The following is a 23,424-nucleotide window of genomic DNA, read 5'->3' as shown; positions in this document are numbered from 1 at the left end:
AATCACATACTAGAAAAAAATAAAAAGCAAGCAATATATGCAAAAAGTATAACATTTTAGATCAATTATGCTCGCCTTTTGACACAATACTACTACTCATAATTATGCACAATCTTACTCTTTGCACTTTCATCATCAGTAGATTCTTTCTTCTTCCTTTTAATGTAACAACGTTAAAATGATTGACTGACAACAGTAGTTTTTTTTTTATTCTGTATTAGACTCTTATTAATGAACAACTTCATATCTAAATTTTTTCAAATATCTAAATTTTCCTCAAAAAAGGTAATAAATACACAGATATAAATTAAAATAACAATATTTTTTTTAGAAATAAAATATTAGGATTTATGAGAGCTTTGAACAAACCCCCGAGCTCTATTTTACATTGAATTTCATCAATTTAGTGCTAAAAAATCATTCTTTTAAAACTTACTATATTTACCACCTCTTTTACCATTAAAATTTTTAACAGAACATATGTTTAAAGATGAAAAGGACTCCAAACTGAAAATGACTGTTTCAACACAATTTTTCTTTATTTATTTATTTTAATATCTTCATTTATAATTATTAATTCTTTATATCCGTATTTTTAAATAACTTGCTATTTCACGAAGCAAACGTGTTTTGTTAGAGACCTTATCTTTCTCAAGGATATACGAGATCCCCTGGCCCAGTGAGTGCTGTAGGGAACATTTCTTCTTCTTATTTGTGTATTTTTAGATCACCATCTCCTCCTTTACAATATCGTGTCAGACATATTTCTAATAATGTTTGATTATATAACTTTCAATACATATAATGAAATTTCTAAGTTGTGTTTAACGGCCATTAAATTATCATTAAATTACACATCTGTTTTTGGCAACTGAATTTCTTAAAAAATGGATTTTTTGAATACTTTTTAAACGTAAAAACATTGCATTTGAAGTAAATAAAAGCTGACATTTAATAGAGATAAAAATTGAAGAAAAAAAGAATGAAAAGTATTGACATAAAAGTAATTTTGCATTGTTTTTTGGCTAGCATCAGCAATTCAACGTTTTACAGTAAAAAATCTCTGAAGTCTATTTTTAATTGAGCGACTTGATGTGGATAAACCCAAAAATATTTTATTTCAAAGGATTTTTTTTTAAACCGCTTTGATTAGGAGCAAAGAACTGAGCAAAAGATTCTGTGTGGTAAATACTGCAGTAAAAACTACATTTATTTAATTTCATTTGGCTCTTATCAACAAGTTACGAATCTATATTTGTATATTTGCTTCCTTCCCTTTATTTGGAAATGGGTTCCAATGGAAATTGATTTTACAAATCGGTTCAGTAATATATTTACAAAATTTTAAATTCTCCTTGAGAAGTAATTTTCACTTAATTTTAGTGTAATTAACACCAAAAATATTATAAAATCCAAGAAAATAGCTTTTCCCACTCTTCATTAAAGTGATTAAATGCTCCTTTCGCAGTATTTGTAATCCAAATATTAATCAATGCATTTCCCCCCTTTTTTAATGAAATTTTTCGTCAAATATTTTTGGACAAAATTTTGCCTTTCCAAAATTATGCCTGCACAAAATCCTAATTTAGGTTGGGTTTTTTTATTAAAATAACGCTTATTAATAAACTAAGAAAATACTAATTAAAGAAAAGTTATAAACAAAAAAAATTTTAAATCGAATAATTAAAATGTAGTTAAAAGGAATTCCACTTAATTCAGTGCAAAGATCAAGATTCACATAGTTTACCTCTAAGTAAATATTTCCCCAAAATTTGCTACCTACCATAATATCCGTTATTAAAATTACCTAAGCGAGGTAATTTGCATAAATGTCGCGATAATCTTAAACCATACTTCGATTATTAAGGTCAACAGAACATTTTAAGGACTCTGTGGAGCTCTTAAGAAGAGGGAGCTGTCTCAAAGACGTTATAAGTAGGTACTTTGTACACCGTCGTTGCTTTTTAAGGGCTCTTGACACCAAGGGTTAAATGAAGCAATTTCTAACCCTCCCTAAACAATATTTGTGTCGTTTGCCAAATAGTTATTTTTCAAGAATAGCCCTCATTGGATTATTTTAAAAAACCTTAAGTTTCATGTCGATGCTTGTTTAGTTTTATCTCTGAATATCCCAAAGCAAACAGAAGGGTTCTATAATGGGGTAACTCACTGGCAATTTGCTGGGATTAAGCAAACCAAGATAACCCTTGTTAGAAGATAACAGACTATTTATGAGTTCCCTTATGAGAAGAGCTTCTCTTGAACAATTTGGGTTACCAAATTAATACTATATGAGTAATTCTATCTCATAATCAGTTACTCTGTGAAGCTGTATAAGTTAAATATGAATATAAAGTGATTGAATGAAAATTTACATTTAATTAATATTAGAAATTTATTGAGGATAGAAAATCTATTCATAAAATTAGATTTAAAATGTACTAAAACGAATTAAATAGAAATGATCAAGCAAGGCAAAATATTGTTTGTTATATGAGTAATAACTTAGTATATTTTAATTCACCTCCATTTAATTAATATTAATTAAAATTAAGTGAAAGAAAATTTAAGCTTTCATTTCAAAGAATTTTACTACTTGATTCACTTCAAAAATTGTAAAATAATATTTTTCTCTTTTTATTAAATAAGCTTTGGATTGCATGATTTTATTTATAATTAGCAAAATTTAACCTTTTTTACTTAAGAAATACATTTCTGCATATTTCTCAAATTAACTTCCGCAGTTTTTGAAGTTAGTTTTCCTGGCTGCAGGAAAGGTAATTAATTTATTGCAAAGCAGAAAAGATATTAAGAAATTTGTCCTTTACTAAATAGAAATAAATTAAATACCTCGTCGTTTAAAAGTCAAATGATCAGTTTCTTAAGTTCTGGCTTGTTGATTTTTGTCTCAAAAACTTCAAATTTTGATTTTCAACAGTTAAATTAAATTTCCCTAAATGACTTTCCTTGCAAAATTTCTACTTTGAAACATATTAGACATTCTTTTTTAGATTTTTTTAGATAATATTTAAAAAATTCAGTAAATTAAATATTTATAAATTTTGCAAACTTTTATATGTAACTTACATGTTTCAATAGTATATGTGATACATTTATATAAAGAAAAAAAGCTATTATTTAAAGCTGTTTTAAAAGAAGCGCTGCTATCAATAAAATTACAGTCATTATTTTAATATAGTTATGTCTGAAATGCTTTGAAATAATTTAAGTGTGTCTAATGAAATTATACTATTTATATTTTTCAGGAATGCTTCTGGTCGAAATAAATAGCATGAGTTTCTATGTGCATAACTTTAACAAATTTTTAATCTAATGCATAATCAATTTTTGTTTATTTCCTTTTAATCACTGCTATATAACAAACATTTTCATTTAAACATAATTTTAAGCGTTGATTTATACATTGACAATTTATTTAAAAATGACATTACAAATAAAGTTTTTGGTAGTTAATAAGATATCTAAACTTTAAATCGATAACGCAATATTTATTCAAAAAAATATTTAATAAATTATTATTTTACAATATTTTTTTAAGTTTACAGCAAAATAACAAACATTTTCATTCAAGCATAATTATGAAAGTTGGTTTAGAAAATTGCAATTTATTTGAAATTTCCATGATAAATTAAATTTTTGGTAGATTAAAAGATATCTGAACTTCATTTCAAGATTCAATATTTACCCACGAAAAATATATAAAAAATTATTATAAAAACAAAGACAAGCAAATAAAATGCGATTAAAAAAGAGAAATAAGTATATTGTTTTATTAAAATAATGTGATGAGAAGCTAAAACTAAAAACATGAAAAATATAAGTATTATAAAATTTGAATATTTATCAATATGTATTTACGAAAGTTTTACGAAATTATAATTGAAATTTTTTTCTCTCTTATTCTTTTTAAATAATAAATTATATTAAATATTTACTTTCCTATTCATAGAGTAAGAAAAAAGAGAAGTTAAATCAAAAATGTGTCAAAAGAAAGATCATTGTACCCCACCAACAAACATCCCCTAACTCGGCGACATTTGTAAACAAATCATTAACCGTTTTTGCACAATGCGATAAGGGAAAAAATTGAGGGAGAAGCCGCATCTAAACAAGTTGGCAGGTGATTCTAAGCCTAAAGAAGTACCACAAAAGGCGAGCATAATAGATAAGAAGATGCTCTTACCAGCAATGGTCATCCAGGGGTAACGGGGGACATCAGGTATTGGGTCCAGTTGGCGATAACCTAGCTGGGAACAGGGGCTGAGGGAAGATGCCAGATCAGTTGCAGGATGGGGTAAAAACTGTGCCGGGCCCATCATGGCCTGAGCCGCAGCGGCTGTAGAGCTGGAGACGCCGCAGTTTTGGAGATTAAAAGCGTACCCTGTGCCGGAAATGTCCAGTCCATTTGTTTGGCCAGTCGAGTTATACCGGCATGACTTGGCCAGATCCGAATTCGTGGTGTAGTAAAGAGTGCCGCTGACCGCTACAGACGACTGTGGGGAAAGTGATCCATAGGGATACATTCTATGCTGAGGATGATGCCCGTAACTCTGCAGAGCTGCAGCCGATGATACGGCATCACTAGCGTACTTGCTCCCCAAAAACGAGTCCATGAAAGAATTCGAGCTCATTTTTACTTCATTCTTGTGAACATCAATAGAAAAAAATAATATAGCTCGTTTTGTTTCAAGACTCTGCTTTACGTAAAAGTCATCCAAAGATAAGTCCGGCACATTAGCTGCTACACCCGCGTAAACAACGTAAGGCCAATCACAGAATCAACGTTGGGAAGACAACCAATGACTCGACGTTTCCGTCACTACGCTCAAAATGCTCTGCAAGTCTGCGCTACACGAGAGTCAGGTCGCTTCCTTCTCTCTTTCTACTTCATCTTTCACTCACTCTTCAGTTAGTCTCTCTCTTTTTTTTTATATTTTTCTTTCTCCCATTTTGTTTTGTTTAACGGGCTTCTAAGACAACTGTAGACTGTATTATAACTCTCTCGCTATTGTGGATCTTATCAAATCGAATTTTTTTCTCTTATCATGAAATGCGTATTGTGAAAAATAAATAAATAAAACTCTCACTAACAATTTTACTTAAATGCATGTTGCTTTATTTATTTATTTAATTATTATTATTTTTTTTTAGATTTATTTTATGATGGTATTAAAGATAATAATGTTATTTGAAGAAATTATCAACTAAATAAAAAGAAAATTAATAGAAATATTAATTTAAATTTAAGATGGTATTCGTACTGGGAAGGATTGAATTAAAGTAATTAAATTAATAAAATAGTTAGTGAAATCATTAATTAAAATTAATTGTTTTAATTAAAAAAATATATATATAGCTCATTATTTCGAACCTAAAAGAGCTTAATAAATAATTTACAATAAATTGTGACAATAAATGGTTAACAATAACTAATGATAGAATGTAATTACTTAAATTGATATTGTGAAAGAATGTGCTGCTTTATTTAATTATTTTTTACTATGGTACTAGAAGAAATTGTCAACTAGATAAAAGAAAATATAATTAAAATACTAATTTAAATTATGATGGTATAGTAATTAGAAATATTTGGTCCATGGATGGATTTTATTAAAGCAATTAAATTAATAAACTTGTGAAAGTACTAATTAACATTAATTATTTTAGTTCAAAAAAATATTAACAGTTCATTATTTCGAGCTCAAATAAACTTAATTCAACAGACAGTTTATTATAATTAATGATAGAAGATAATTAGTTAAATTGATGTTGCGAGAATGTACTGATTTACTTATTTATTTATTTTTATTATGATGCGAGAAGATATTGTCAATTAAATCAAAATAATTAATTGAAATATTTATTTGAAAATATGATGGTATAATAATTAGAAATATTTCGTACGTGGAAGAAATTTATTAAAGCAATTAAATTAGTAAAATAGTTAGTAAAGCTGTTAATTAAAATTAACTGATGTTGCGAAAGAATATGAAGCGTTATTTATTTAATTATTTATTTATTTTATTAAGATACTGGAAGATATTGTCAACTGAATAAAAAAAAAATCAATTAAAATATTAATTTAAAATTATGATGGTATAATAATTAAAAATATTTCGTAATTGGAAGGATTTTATTAAAGCAATTAAATTTATAAAATGGTTAGTAAAATTACTAATTAAAATAATTCATTTTAAATGAGGAAATATTAACAGCTGGTTATTTCAAACTTAACTAAACTTAGTTCAATAGATAATTAATAATAATTAATAATAGAATGCAAAAGATAGCAATAAATAAATAAAACTCTCACTAATAATTTTATTTAAATTGATGTTGCGAAAGAATGTACTAGATAATTTATTTATTTATTCAATTTATTTTTTCATGATGATATTAGAAGAAATTGTCTACAAACAAAAAAAAATTTAGGAAATTCTAATTTAAATTTATGATGCCACAATAATTAGAAATATTACGTACGTGGAATTGTGTTTAAAGATTCAAACTGTTAATTAGCATTAACTGTTTTAATTAAAAAGTATTATCAGCTCGCTATTTCAAATTTAAAATAAACTTCGTTCAATATATAGTTATTAACTAATGATAAAATGTAAAAGGTACCAGTAAATAAATATTACTCTCCCTTACAATTTTAAATGAACTGAGATTGCGAACAAAAGTACCGCTTTATTTATTTATTTATTTTTTGAGTATGATATTAGAAGATTAATTCTGATATTAGAATATTTAAGAAGATTATATATTAGATCAATTTAAAATTTAATAAAGCTATTAATTCAAATTAATTGTTTTAATTAAAAAATATCAACAGCTCGTTATTTCAAACGTAAATAAACTTAGTTTAATAAATAGTCAATAATAATTAATCATAGAGTGTAAATGATAGCATTAAAACATAATATAGTATTCCTTCACGAATTTAAATTATAAAATAATTAATAGAAAAATTATTAAAAGTCATTAATTTAAATTTTTGATGGTATAGTAATTAGAAATATTTCACGTGTAAAAGCATGTTTGGGGACTTTATAAAGAAAAATTATTTATTAATTTAATTATTTAATTAAAAAATTATTAGTAGCTACTTCGTAACTTAAATAAACTTAATATAAGCTTAGTTCATTTGATAATTAGTGAGACAATAGAATAAAAGATACAATATAATTAATGATACAATGTACTATTGTTATAGAATAATAATAGTAAAATTACTAGAAATAAATAATTTAAGCAGATGATGACATAATAATTAGAATTATTTGCACATGAATTTGTGATGAGGGATTTTAACAGAACAATTAAATAATTAGGAAAACTATTATTTAATTTGATTGCTCTGTAAAAAAGTTTCTAGTAGCTAGTAAAAATAATTATCGTTCAATTTATTTTAATTTAATTCAAATAATACTTAGTTACATAATAAACATATTTAGTTTAATTGATACTTATTTATTGATACTTATATTTTCGTTATAATTAATGATACTTTTGCATTATAATATAACACACAATTGTGAAAGGAATTTAAATGGTAGCAATATAAATCACCTCAAAATGTTTAAATTAAAAATTCTTTAAAAAATTACTAAACAAATTATTAAAAAACTTGAATTATTTGAAATTTGAAAATTCAATTTAACATTTCTTAATAAATTTTAGTAACAAAAGCCTAAATAACTTCAGAAAATTTTAATTAACAATTGTATAAACAATAAAAATTTAATTTTGGGAAACTTGCAATGAGAATATTTTATACATCAAATTGTCTTTGGAGGTTTTATTGAAAACAATTAAATTAACTAGATTGTTAATCAAAAATAATAATTAAATTAGTGGTTATAGATGTTCATAAATTAATAATATCGAATTGAGGAAAATTTAATTTATACTATAAATAAAAATAATAATGCAAGCAATAAGTGAAAAATTAATTTAAAACTAATGTGATAAAGTTTTAATAAAATAAAATAATTTTTGCAACAGTAAATTGCAAACGTTTTTGTAAAATAAAGAAATAAAATAATGACAACATAAATAATATCACTAAGTAATAAATAAAATTGTTTTCTAAATTTTTAATAGTAATACTATTATTCTCGTAAACCTAAAAAAAAAAAAAAAATTAAATAAATTTAAATACCCAAGGACAAGAAAACGGAAATGGACCCAGTAGGTTTCTTTGACTTCCATGGGCTGTGGCTCCACTAAGTTTAGTTCAGTAAGAATAATAACATAAATAAACTCAGAAACTTTTAATTAACAACTGTATTAAATACTATTAAAAGTTGAAATTTGCAGTCGAAATTTCGAACTTAAATTACAGACTTTATATACAAAACTGTGTTAAGAAATTTTATTAAAAAAAATTAAAATTAAAAAACAGAACAAATTATTTGGATCAGTATAGATCAATCAAGAGATCATAATTATGACATAAATATTGAAAGAAATAATAAAACATTTTATTTAAAAACTTATATTACTCATACGTTGAGAAAATGTAAGGTAAAAAGTACTAATATATGGTAAAATTTAACGTGCTTCAGGCTCTAAGAAAAACACCAAAATTCTCTGTAATTTTTACCGCAGCATTTTGGAAATGATTTTGGTAAAATTAACTAATATGGTTTTATTATATGGGCTAAAATTCGGAAAATCAGAAAAAGTTGGATGTAAATATATATATATATATATATATATATATATATATATATATATATATATATATATATATACTCATACGTTGAGAAAATGTAAGGTAAAAAGTACTAATATATGGTAAAATTTAACGTGCTTCAGGCTCTAAGAAAAACACCAAAATTCTCTGTAATTTTTACCGCAGCATTTTGGAAATGATTTTGGTAAAATTAACTAATATGGTTTTATTATATGGGCTAAAATTCGGAAAATCAGAAAAAGTTGGATGTAAATATATATATATAAACTGCTGTTTGTAGAAAATGCAACACCATGAAGGAATCATCAGAATCAAATGAAATTCGCAGCAAATGTCAATTATAGGATATTATGCAAATTAATAAAGTTTCAGAGCCATCGCGCGTGCGTGGCGCGCGCAGCGCCCTCTGAATTGATGCTGAAAGCGTATAAATAAAGTGCTGTAGCGGGACGTTGAAAATAGTCTATGATTATTTGTTAGTGGCAAACGTTTAGTGAGACCTGAGTATGCCTCCACGACGGAAGAATAAGAAATTCAAGCAACTTACGGAGTTTGAACGAGGGAGGATAATCGGCCTTCGAGAAGGAGGATTTTCCTATCGCGCAATAGCAGCTCGTATGCAGCGGAACAGTTCCACAGTGATGCGAGTTTGGAAGCAGTGGACCGACGAGCACCGAACAACTCGAAAAACAGGCACTGGACGACAGAAGGTGACGTCAGAGCGCGATGATCGACACCTGCTCCGCATGGCGGTGAATGATCGCACAGCTTCCTCCAGGCAGCTGGCAGCACATTGGTCTACTGCTACAGGTGTACAATTGTCGGCTTCGTCAATTCGTCGTCGTCTGCTGCGCCGTGGATTGCGTGCAAGGGTGCCATTATACAGGATTCCCCTCACGGCGGATCATCGACGGCTGCGTCGGCAGTGGGCTCTTGAGCACAGAGACTGGCGAGCTGATTGGCACCAAGTTGTCTTTTCAGATGAATCACGCTTCAATTTGTGGACCCATGATGGCCGTGTTCGTGTTAGACGTTATGCCGGTCAACGCTGCCTTCCTGAGTGTATTATTGAACGACATAGTGGTCGAACACCCGGAGTTATGGTCTGGGGTGCGATTTTGTATCATGGACGATCCAATTTGATACGAATTGAGGGTAATCTCAATAGCAACAGATACGTCCGTGAAGTGCTACAGCCCGAAGTCGTTCCTTTCCTTCAAGGCATCCCTGGAGCTATCTTTCAGCAGGATAATGCACGCCCACATGTTGCGCGGACTGTTAGAGACTTCTGTTCAGCACAACGCATGCAACTTCTTCCTTGGCCTGCTTATTCGCCGGATATGTCGCCTATGAGCACGTGTGGGATATGGTTGGTCGGCGTCTCACTCGTGATCCGCGTCCTGCAGTTTCCAAAGACGAACTTTGGTTGCGCATACAAGCGATATGGAATTCTCTTCCTCAAGCAGATATTCAACATCTGTTTGACTCCATGCCACGTCGTATAGCAGCACTTATTGCAGCGCGTGGTGGCTGCACCAAATACTGATTTCGGACGCTTAATTTGTTTCTTTTGTTTTGAAAATTTCATCATTTATTTGTATCAGTACAAGTCGTTTCTGCATTAAATTTCATTTGATTCCGATGATTCTTTCATGGTGTTGCATTTTCTACAAACAGCAGTTTATATATATATATATATATATATATATATATATATATATATATATATATATATATATATATATATATATATATATATATATATATATATATATATATATATATATATATATATATATATATATATATATATATATATATATATATATATATATATATATATATATATATATATAACAAATAAAATTTCAAATTCCAATTCAAAATAACAGTTTTGATCGATACTTTCATGGCTATCAATTGTGATTTTATAATAATTGTTTATTAGGAAGTTTGAATTTAACTCTCCTGTCATTTACGTGGAAAATACAAGCTTATCGTCACGGAAAAAATACTTAAGTTATTGTTTTTTTTTACGAGCAAGTCTTACCGATTAATCAGCAGGGAACTTACACTTTGCAATACTTCTAAAATTTCCCTTTTATCATCAAGGAAATCAATACTACCCGTTGTCTCAACACGAGCGTTAAGTTTAAATTGCAATTGAAATAGAGTATTTTATTTGTTTATCGTCCAATTTTATTTACTCATAAAGTAGACAGGTAAGAATTATCTATGGAAGAATACTTTAAAGGAGCTCGGACAGGTGGCAGTTTTAGATATTTTTATATTGCTCGAGCGATTGGGCCACTTAAATCATTAGAATTGGCTATTAAAGCTTAAAAAGAGATAGTTTAAATGGTATTTCACTCAAAACCAATCAACCGGATGCTAAGCTGGAATTTAAATTTTTGAAGGATATATATATATATATATATATATATATATATATATATATATATATATATATATATATATATATATATATATATATATATATATATATATATATATATATATATATATATATATATACTATTCATATATATATATATATATCTACATATATATATACATACATACATATACATATATATATATATATATATATATATATATATATATATATATATATATATATATATATATATATATATACTATTCATATATATATATATATATCTACATATATATATACATACATACATATACATATATATATATATATATATATATATATATATATATATATATATATATATATATATATATATATACTATTCATATATATATATATATATCTACATATATATATACATACATACATATACATATATATATATATATATATATATATATATATCACACTATTGTATTAATATATTTTGCTTTGTCTTTATTGATACAATATCAGAAAGCACTCTGTTTTGCGGATATAATCGTGTGGGCTGAAGAAAAGATTATATCTTTTTTGTCCGGCTTTTTTTCCGGTATTTTAATTAACACTTCATTTTTTTTTCTTAATAAAATGTTGTTTGTTATTTTTTTTACTTATTATTTCCCACCCCCCTTTTTTTCATATGTCTATAATTTTTCTTTGTTTTATTCTTCATTTTGAACTTTTCTAATGAGTGCTGTTTACTTGCAGCTTAAGCGCAATAAATGAAACTTATTGTTTTTCATAACTTTCTTAGTGTTTTCTTGTATTAATTTATTTATATATATATATAAATATATATATATATATATATATATATATATATATATATATATATATATATATATATATATATATATATATATATATATATATATATATATATATATATATATATATATATATATATATATATATATATATATATATATATATATTTGTGTGTGTGTTAAAAAAATATAGGCGTGCTTCTTGATTTCTATTTTTTATTGGAACTATTTTTCCGTATTTTCTTATAAATAAACAACAATGTTACTACACCATATAACTATATATACAGAGTGTCCCTGAATTCAAGGGCCAAAGTTTAAAGGAAGGCAAGAGTATATCGAACAAATCGAGAATTGTATAGCAACCAATGTCCAGAAATGTCATCATAAGCCACTTGTTTATTTTTATTTCTATTTATTTAATTTTTCTAAATATTTTATCAATTTTATGTTTTCAAATTTTACGTCTTTTATGCCTTCTAATACGTAAAGAAATCACTGTTTCACCCAAAGTAATTGGGGATCTCTGAAAATTGAATGCTAAAGCATTAGATATCGATATAAACTGTTTCTGTCTTTTGAATAGAATTTTTGCCAAAAATCATTTGAAAACATAAAGTTAAAATAATTTAGATAAATAAAAGTACCAGTTTAATTGCACGTGAATAACCACAATATATTCAAGCAGTTGGTATCGAAAGACATTTATTACATTCATAAAAATTTGTATTGAGTTGTTGCACTTTGATAAGGTATGGATTCAATTAAATATGAAAGTACATTGCTGTCATTTTAAAATTAAATAAAGTGTCAGTCAGTTTCCATGCCATTAAGAAATGATTTTTATTGCATCTATCTACTTTCTGTTTTAAATGTCTCCTCCATCCAGGCTGAGAGGATGAAGGGGGTATAAAATCTTTCTGTCCTACTTATGGCAGTACCATTCATTAGTCAATCTTCTTCAGTGATTCCACAAGTATTTAAATGCAGGACCAACACATTATCTTCTTCTGTATGACAAAAAAAAAATTTTTAAACATTCGTTTATTTTTTTTTAAAAATATCCCATACCTCCTTCATCCACTTACCCTTTCTATTCTAAACACGTATATTTATTATACAGTAGCCAGCAAATAGTAAATAAATGTGATGGACTATTAAGGCAATGAATGAATTCCACGAAAGCTATTTTAGTCTATCAATTAAATCCAATCTTTTTCTCATACTCAGCATTTAGGGGAGGGGATAAACTAAGCTTGATATACGGGTTATGAACACGTACCTAGCCTGTCATGGCTTGCAGTTGAAATGGCCTTCGTAATGAGCGGCAACAGCAAAAACAAACCAAGAAACGATTTGGATATTTATGAACTTATGTTACAGCGATCGTAAATACGACCGAACGGGGGGACCTAATTACGAACTTGCATTTTTCCTATATCTGTTCCTTCTTTTCGACGGCACGAGAGATTTCTTTTTTTTTTTACAGGCGGAACTCGACAAACAGTTGGGGTACAGTAATGACTGGCATATTATATTAATGCCGACAAGCATCCATTTTCGCTGTCAAGTACATGCTGATGAAGGTACCTTAAAGCCTTAAGACTCATAGTTGGTTGAATTAGAAACTTCTATCGTTGTCAGAAAAACATGAATTAGGCTGAAATATGACTTTCTCGAGTTGACTAGTGGAGTTTATTTTTTTCGTCGGCAAATGAAATAATGTATTTTTATTTTTTAGTTTTTATATGGAACATTGCACCAGAGGATGTGATTGGTAGATGACTTTGAGGGCTGTGTTAATGAAGTAAGAGGGGAGCAGTTAGAGTTCAAGAAACAGGGGAGGGGCATTTTTATCCGCTTAATAGTATTTTTATTTCTCTGATAATGGTAAATGGTTTAATTGACACTCACTTTTTAAGACACTTTGAGTGGATTTTTTTAATATCTTTTACCAGTGCATTTTATATATTTTTAGGGCATGCAGATTATAAAGTTAATGATTATTTAAAACTTGTCATTAGATTAGATTATCTTTTTGAAATTTAATTAATGATACCACAAATCCTTCTCTAAAAGCTTTAACAATTGCTTACCAAATTATATATTTTTTTTTTAGAAAAAGAAATTTCCTCACTAGCATTGAAATCAAATTTAGATATATTTGAATTCACGCAATTTGCTTAATGTTGCTAGCAATTAAGAAACCATATTTGGGTTTTTAAATACATTTTGCATGCATTGCTAAACTATTTAAATTCCCGGGTAGAAATCAATAATGTGAAAAAAAATCGTCATACATTAATATAATGCACGTTATATATGTTATTAGTACTAACCGGTTATTATTAATAATAGCTGCTTCTTTTGGTCAATCACAAATTATTCACTTTAGCGGATTATTAATAATAACCTATGAAAACGGTTTATATAGCATTATAGGACAAAGGTATGCCTCTTTGTATATGTGTTATGGTTAAAGGGATAAATCCGGTTACTATTAATACTCACTGGTCAAAACTAATAATAACCTTTTTTTTTGTGCTCAAAATTCGAAATAAAAAGGGGGTATTTCTGTGTCTTGGTCTGAGCAGAATAATCGCCAAGTATTGTCAACTTCAAGAAGAAGCAAAAAAATCGCAGAAAAAATGCACGAAAAATAAACTTGTCCAAACCAAATCGAAAGGTATAACTTGTAGTCACCCCCAGGAAAACATCTACAAGTTTTCTTTCTTTTTTTTTTTTTTAATTTAATTTCTCCTTTTTAAAATCAATTTCGAGCAGTCAATTTTTCAACTGACATCAATTTTTGTTAATTACCTTGGCGATTGTATAGGGCGTGGCAGATTACGATATGGAAATATCCCCAATAAAAACACGAAAGCATAACATTGATCAAACTTCATTGTATATTATTATTAATAACCAGGTAATATGATGAATTCGGTCAAATTTTAATAATTCCCCTTCGTGCTTTTAATATATGGGTGATTCTCACAAAACATGACAATTCAATGTCTCTTGCTCCAAGATCTAATACTATAATACTGGAAGAATTTTTTTTTAAAAAAATTAATAAATATCATTGCTGTTAGTATTTTAAAATGACTTTGCACTAGCATTGAGTGTTTTGTATACTTAAAAAATTTAATTTAATATCAAAATGTCATTTTCCTGGCATGTCCCAAACAATATTTCCAATAATAACTATCTTCAAAGCTTTCCATACATTTTTCAAAATCTAATTTTTTTTTTATCTTATCCTATGTAAGCATTTTTAGAATATACGCAGAGCGTATTGTTTGCTAAAACTTCGATTAAAATTATTTTTTCTGTCAATAAATATATATATATATATATATATATATATATATATATATATATATATATATATATATATATATATATATATATAATGACTTTATTGATTGGCTTTATTGATACAATATCAGAAAGCACTCTGTTTTGCGGATATAATCGTGTGGGCTGAAGAAAAGATTATATCTTTTTTTTCCGGCTTTTTTTCCGGTTTTTTAATTAACATTTCATTTATTTTTTTTCTTTTCTTTTTTTTTTTTTTTAATAAAATGTTGTTTGTTATTTTTTTACTTATTATTTCCCACCCCCCTTTTTTTCATATGTCTATAATTTTTCTTTGTTTTATTCTTCATTTTGAACTTATATATATATATATATATATATATATATATATATATATATATATATATATATATTATGGTGAATGACAGTTGCCATAATAACTGCTAACAATGAAGTTGTAATTTTTGAAAAAAGAACCAACCTTTTAGAATAACACTGGCACAAGAGGGATAAAATTTCCTATCTTAATCAAAGTTTTAAGCGACGGAAGTTATTAAAGAAATCTGTACTATATACCCATCGAGTAAAAACTGCTTAAACTAAGACAAAATTATGTCTTCTAGATGACCTAACACAATACCTTGACGTCAAGATTGAGGTGAGACATGGGAATGTATTGGTATGAATGTGATTTACTATTGCATTCGAATTCGACTGGAGGAAACCATCCGAAAAAATATTTTTAACAAGTCAATCTAACCAAACTAACTTAACCTAACTAACTGACTTAAGCGGATGACATTTGTATTGATGCTCAAATTGTTTAGTATTTGAAATTGTAAATTGTCTAGTGCAATTGCAAATAAAAATAAATATTTGTCTTGTTAAAAGTCTGATTGATAAATTAGGCACATAGAAATTGATAATTTTCAATTTGAGTTTTTCTTATCCGTGAATAGAGAGGAATATTAAAATTGGTTTAGCTCCGGAAATACATCGAATAATCTTTTCCACAAAAATATGTTTTTCAGGTTTAAAAAGCTATTTAAAATCCAGATATCACTAATTAAGTACTAAACTGCTTCTTTGCATAACTCTTACTGAATTTGACCTGACTTATCATCAGAGATTTGGGCGCAGAGTTTTTTTGATGAAGAAGCTCTTAAGATATTTGAGAGAAAGATCCTGCAATGCATTCTCGGTGACGTCCAGGTGAACATGGTGAAGAAGATCTAACGGAATATGGTGAAGAAAATGTTAGAACTCTATACGCTCTATAGGTAATCTGATGTAGTAAATGCACAAAATCGCTTAAAATCAAATGAACTGGAAATTTACCCATAATTCAAGACTGTTACTGTAAGAAAATCTTTCTGACGAAAGGGAGACACCCACCGAGAGGTATTGATTGTGTCAAAAAATACGTAAACACTTTTAAGATTATCAACTGAAGAAAAGTCACCAGAACAAGAAGTTCCTTGAGAAAGCCAGGGCTCGCACATAGTTGTTGAGCCAATAGAAGAGAAGAAGAAAATTGGATTCATACACTAATTATATGCCAAATTATGTTTTTGAAAAATAAATAATTTTTAACATTTAACGTGTAAATGAGATTTTTACAATTTATTTTAATAACAATTATATAAACACTTCAATCCGACTCCTAGCAGTTTATTTAAAAAAAAAAGGAAATAGTCGAAACAATGCAGATGTCACTGGTGAAAATTAATTCTCATAAATTATTTTGTCAGAACTAAAACACTGATGTACGGAGTGATTGTATTTATAGATGATAAGTATGTGTAATGATAGGAATGTGTAATTATATGATGATGTCGGTTTAAGTTAATGAAATTAATTGGAAATTGTAAGAAATAAATCTAGGTTGGATGAAAAATTTCGGAAATGTAACTTTAAAATATTAATATTGTATTTTTTGTATATTTTAGATGAATTAACAGAGACAATGTGTACAATATGATACCATATTTTCTTATTTATTTATTTTGTCTATGACACTCATTCATGATGTCCTTATTTTAATATCAATCTTTCATCCTCACACGGTATCGAAAATGAACTATTCAGCAATGATATGACGTTTGCAGAGGCTTGATTTAATAAGTAAATAAAGTAAAATTAAAATCAGAAATAAATGAGCACCCCATTTTCTGAGTTAAATGAGTATGATAATAAATTTATATTATAAATAAATTTATATTATAAATAAATTTATATTATAAATAAATTTATATTATAAATAAATTTATGTTATAAATAAATTTATATTGCAAATAAATTAATAAATTAATATATTTCTACTTAGGAATCTTCTTTTTCATTTGAAACTTTTCATTTAAATTATTTTTTATCAATGAAAATTAAAAACACAAACAAAATGTACTTACGTGTATTTTGTATTCCAATAAAATGTATCCAAAATTATGGTAATCCATTTAATATCCAATTTTTAACACACAATCCTAACTGAAAAACAAAATATATTATTATTTATTCTAATTACATAAAAAATAGGCAAAAAAGAAAGTTATATATATATACAGTAGTGGCCAAAAGTGTGGACATTTTTTGAAAGTTTCATGTTTTTCAACTTTGTGTGCTTGTAGAATATATTAATTTTCACTTAAATACAAACGTTTATATATCAAATGGAGGGTAATTTAATGTAGAATTTAATAATAAATACAGTATTACAATTTCTGTATTACAAAAAAAGTTATGCAACTAATAGTAAGATCTATCTTTGATTTGCATTTTTTTAAAGTGATACTTACACAATCAATACTTAGTAGGATATCCCTTATTTTTCAAGACAGCTTCACAGCGTCTTTTCATCGAGTGAACGAGTGTTTAGAGCTCATCTTTCGTAATCACATGGTGACAAGAATCAATTATAGCTTCAATAAGTTGTCTTTTATTGGATGGAAGTTTTTTTCGTACAAGAATTTTCCAACGTCGCCACAAATTTTACAATTGGATTGAGATCAGGGCTGTTTCCTGGCCATGGTAATATATCTATGCCTTTATTCTGAAACCATGCTTTGCATACTTTTTCTGTGTGGCATGGAGCTGAATCCTGCTGAAAAATAAATGGTGCGTTGTTGGGGAAGAGATCCCTGTTGGAAGGTATCAATTTTGGTTTCAGGACAGTTTCGATGTATTTTTTGGCATTCAGGATGCCATCAATCACTTGAATTCGGCCCACACCATCTACAGACATACATGCCCAAATCATGACATTTGTTGGGTTTTTTGTAGTTGCTGCAATGCAATCAGGATGAAGTGCTTCACCTACTCTACGTCTCACGTATTTTCTATCATCACTACCAAAGAGCGATATTTTACTCTCATCGCTCCAGATTACTTGCTTCCATTGATTTTACTTGCTTCCATTTGTTTTTTTGCCCATTTAACTCGTTTTTCGCGTTGCTTTTGATTTAAATATGGTTTTTTCCTTGGAATTCTAGCTTGTAGTCCAAATCCTGATAACTTTCTTCTTATTGTTCTTGAACATACTGCAATACCCGCTGCATTCATTTCACATCTAATGGCATCTGATGAAATTTTTCTATCTTGAAGTCATAGCCGTTTAATTTTTCCATCGGCAGTAGCACTTGCGTATTTTTTTCCGGCCTGATTTAGTTTTATTTTCCACTGGTTTCCTTTTAACATAACGTAAACAGAACTTGCGTATACCAGAACAAGTCACTGAACCACCAACTTGTCCTACAATTTCAGCATAAGAGAGGCCATTTTCTCTTAATATGATAATTCGGCTTCTTTTTTTAGATGACAATTAGTTCTTCTTTTTAATGACATTGTTTAAAATTACACTGGTGTGCAAAACTTAAGCAACAAGTGGTTTTTCGGCCATAGCTCCCCAACAAAGTATAAGATGGTCATGAAATTGCAGTATAATATGCACGTAATTCAGTAGAAAGATTATTTGTATGCAAATTTTAGAAATGAAACGTCATAGGTGATGTAAGTGTACGTAAACCTTGTGGGTCGGCAAGCGCAGGTCAAAGCTGCGATAAAAGGATGAAGAGCACCGTAGTTAATGACATTCGCTGCAAGTGCAAGCGATTTGTTTCGTGAAACATGTCTTCAAGAAATCATTTAGACGACTTTACTCGAGGAAGAATGATTGGGAAGCTTGAGGAGGGGCGTAGTGTGACCAGTTTCGCCGAAGAGTTCGGGATCAACAAAAGTTTTGTTTCTCGTGCTTGGAATGCCTTTATAACTACTGGTACAGCTGTTCGGAAAGTTGGTGGTGTTCCGTCCAAGGAAAGCAACACCAAGAGATGACCGTTACATTGTCCTCCACGCGAAAAGAAACCGCTTTCAGTCAGCGAGCGCCATATCTCAGCAGCTGTGCACAGCCGTAGGACGACAAATATCAAGATTTACAGTGGCCAGACGCCTCCACAAAGGTGGCTTATTTGCTAGACGTCCTGAACGCTGCATACCTTTAAAAGTTAGCCATCGGCGGCACCGTTTAGAGTGGTGCAGAGAACACGAAACCTGGGCACCTCATCAATGGAGTCACGTCCTCTTCACAGATGAGAGTCGTTTTAGTGCTACAAGCGATTCTCAACGTCAGTTGATCTGGAGAGAGGTTGGAGCTCGATTTCATCCCAATAACATCGCGGAAAGAGATGGTTACGGTGGTCCTGGAGTTGTCGTCTGGGGTAGCATTATGTTGAACGGGCGAACTGAGCTTCAGATCTTCGACCGAGGTTCTGTAACTGGAGACCGCTACTGCAATGAGGTAATCCTACCCCATGTGCGTCTGTTCCGAGGGGCCATTGGACCAGACTTCATTTCTGTGGAGGACAATGCCCAGCCACACCGTACTGCTAATGTTCAAGAGCTTCTGGAAGGTGAAGATATCACACGAATGGATCGGCCAGCTTACTCTCCAGATCTAAATCCCATAGAGCATGTGTGGGATGTATTAGGGAGACGTCTTGCGACACTAAAGTACCCTCCTGGTAACACCCATCAGCTGAAAGATGTGTTAAAGGAGGAATGGAGACGTTTACCCAAAGAACTCCTGGATAATCCGGTGCTTAGCATGGAGAGACGATGCCAAGCAACAGTTACAGTAAGGGGGGGGGGCATATCCCATACTAGGGAGCATCTGCCAGTTGTATTTACGCTTCTTCAGGCAATCATGTGTAACGCCACTATATGTCAAATAAAGCCTTTTTTTTCCATACCCTACTTTAAGCTTTATATTCATTTCTGCGCCATTATTTTTTTACCATCGTTTAAGTACGAAATAATGTACATCATATTCAAATTTCATGTCAATCGGATGATTTCTAGTAGAGTTATGACAAAAAATGCACTTGTTGCTTAAGTTTTGCACACCAGTGTAGTTTAACTAAAAAAAGGACTTTAATTATTCAAAAACAGCAATACTCTATTTAACTGTACTAGTATGCATCATTCCACAAAATATTTCCACAACAATAACTCTTATACCATCCAAATAACCTAAACTATAGTTACAGACATTTGATTGGTCCTAAGAGCAGTGTTTGTGATTGTCTAGCACGCTTTTATTACAAAACACGTCATAATTCAATACGATTTGTGTTTGTTTGTTCTAGTAAAAGGAGCTTAACTTTTTTTGCAATTCAGATATTTCAATTATGTTTCTGTTATTAAATTTTACAATAAATTACATTCAATTTGATATATAAACGTTTGTATTTAAGTGAAAATTAATATATTCTACAAGCATACAAAGTTGAAGAACATGAAATTTTCAAAAAATGTCCGCACTATCGGCCACCTCTGTATATATATATATATATATATATATATATATATATATATATATATATATATATATATATATATATATATATATATATATATATATATATATAATGAGGGCATATTTTTTCGGTTATTAGCATAAGATGCTGTCTATGAAGAAAAATTAAAAAATATTTATTTATACTATCTGTCCTCTACGTGTCAGTCGGTATATAGATTGAATTTAACTGGATTATTTACTAGATTACTTTAGCCTGTAAGAACTCTCAACATTCAATTAATTCCCATGTTTATATCTAAAAAAATTAGAAAAAAAAACTGGTTTACTTAGTCTAGCTACATACTGGGTTCGTCAATGGCCCAGTATCTCGTTGCCTGTAACGCACTTGTAGGCTGTGGCCCATGAGTTGAAAACAACTATTTTAGAATAAATGTTTAAAGTGTCTTAAGAAAGTTAAAATTTTTAATTTTTAACTGAAATTTACCCTTAAAACTACCTTTTTTAAACAGTGACAAGATAATTTTGAAACAAGAGAACCATATGCAGTGATGTTAAGCGGACCAGCATCTTCAAAAGATTAAAAAGCTTGAAAACTTTCCAAACGAATATTTGAAAACTCATTGCTTTACCTTTCCTATTTTGTATTCTGAGAACTGATATACCTCGCAGAAATTGTCTAACAGAAATAGTCATTAAAAAAAATCAGAAAGGTGAAGTGGTGAGTTTTGGAATGTTCTTTTAGAAATTTCCTTTCCAGTTTTTTAGTTCTCTGAGAATGCTATTCTGCTTAAGGGAAGTTAACAGTTCTTATTCAACGCAATTTAATATTGACAACATTACGTATCACCTCCTGCATCAGAAAGCCTCCACACGGTATTTTACAAGTAGTCTGTGTAGACTATTTAAAAAGTGAACATTTGTGCGCTTGAACCCTGAACCCAAATTCTATTTCAAAAGTAATTGATTGAATGAAATTTATCATATACACGCGAGAATTGAATCTGTAGTGCTGACAAGTAAGTAAGACAAACGAATAATATTTATGAATTAAAAACATTTTTAGACATATATTTGCTACCACTCTTTTATTTTTACTAGATTTTACACTAAATGGCTCTTTCGTAAACTGGTTTACCTTCGTAGTGGTCTGATCGGACTACCTACAAGAAACCATGTGGAGGCTTTCAGTTATAGGCGTTCGTTAAGGTCGTTTTTCTTCTTTGCAAAAACTAATGAATCAGTTAAAAGAATAAAAAAAAAAAACTTTTTATTTGAATCTTCCTTTTTTGAAAGAGAGCCAGTTGTTTTCATTTAATATTTTTAAAAAATATATATTTTTGAAATTGAAATGCCAGAGTTCTGATATATCTTGATTTATTGAAAAAAAAATTTAAATTAAAAACAGTGACAACATTGCTTCGTGATATATCTGCTTCTAAGAGAATTGATAAATCTTTCATTTCTACAACTAATAAAAAACTAAAAGTCATGAACATGTAGAGTAAAAAATCTTGATTAAAAGGGCAGAGTTTCCACAGGCGACTAAAAGTGGAAAAAGTGGTAACTAATAATTTATTAAAAGATATTAAAATTACCAGCTTTTCAGAATTTTTTTTTTTCAGTTTACAATTGAAAGCAAAAGCCTAGTCCTAGTATTTTGATTTTATTGGGCCGCAAAGCGACCCCTATCTCATTCATCTGGAATTTTAACACTGTTTTGGTTGAGCATTGAATTCAGCAGGCAGTAGAGTTGCTTTTATGAATGTTTCAAGCACTTTGCTTGAGTAACTAAAAAGGAATCAAAAAATAAAATGAGCAGGTTGCTCTAAACTGTGTTTGTTTGATTTTGGAGTTGTTCAGAATTGTATCAGCATGAGGAAACGTTATTTTCAGAAAGGTTGATGAAATTATTTGTTTTGATAGTTATGATATGAGGCGTCGGAGGTGAAAAGTGTAGCTATTGGTCTGTAGTTTTTATCCTTAATATAATTTTCAAATTTAAAGAATTTAAATTTAATTTCATTAAAATTTGCTGTTTTACATTCTATGACTTTATCGAAAGAATCTGCGTTTAGCTTGTATATATGCTGTGATCGAGTTGGTATTAAAGTAAAAGCAGAGAATGTTTTGCTTTAAATATGCGTAGATTGTAATGTAAGCATAGTGGTAGTTATGATTAAATAATTAAAGAGACAATTATGATTCAGAAACAATGGAGATAGTACCACTCTTTAAGTTTTTTTAAGGACATATTTTCAAAACAAGAATTATTTCCTTTTGAGAGATTAAGAGATAGAGATAATTAATTATTAGAGATGGAGAATAAGTAAGAGATAATAAACAAGATAAAAAAAGTTTCTAC

General features: G+C 28.8%; 1 protein-coding gene and 1 long non-coding RNA gene across 2 annotated transcripts in view; both read right to left on the bottom strand.

The window, feature by feature from the left end:
* Positions 1-5,589, bottom strand: part of LOC107457037 (homeobox protein abdominal-A-like) — an 80,087-nt gene extending 74,498 nt beyond the window's left edge. Inside the window, exon 1 of the mRNA XM_016075074.4 lies at positions 4,205-5,589. Coding sequence (XP_015930560.1) covers positions 4,205-4,652 — 448 coding nt within the window. The 5' untranslated portion in view covers positions 4,653-5,589. The remainder of the gene's footprint in view (positions 1-4,204) is intronic.
* Positions 5,590-12,108: 6,519 nt separating this feature from the next.
* Positions 12,109-23,424, bottom strand: part of LOC122268908 (uncharacterized) — a 128,149-nt gene continuing 116,833 nt past the window's right edge. The window contains exons 3-4 of the long non-coding RNA XR_006224772.3: positions 17,659-17,737; positions 12,109-12,939 (exon numbers count right to left, since the gene is read on the bottom strand). This is a non-coding gene — a long non-coding RNA (uncharacterized LOC122268908). The remainder of the gene's footprint in view (positions 12,940-17,658; positions 17,738-23,424) is intronic.

The sequence above is a fragment of the Parasteatoda tepidariorum genome, chromosome 12 (genome assembly GCF_982258835.1).
Source record: "Parasteatoda tepidariorum strain Cologne lab strain chromosome 12, Ptep-v5.0, whole genome shotgun sequence".
Taxonomy (NCBI): Eukaryota; Metazoa; Arthropoda; class Arachnida; order Araneae; family Theridiidae; genus Parasteatoda; species Parasteatoda tepidariorum.
The sequence above is the reverse complement of the archived record's forward strand: the minus strand, read 5'-3'. Positions and strand labels throughout refer to the sequence as shown.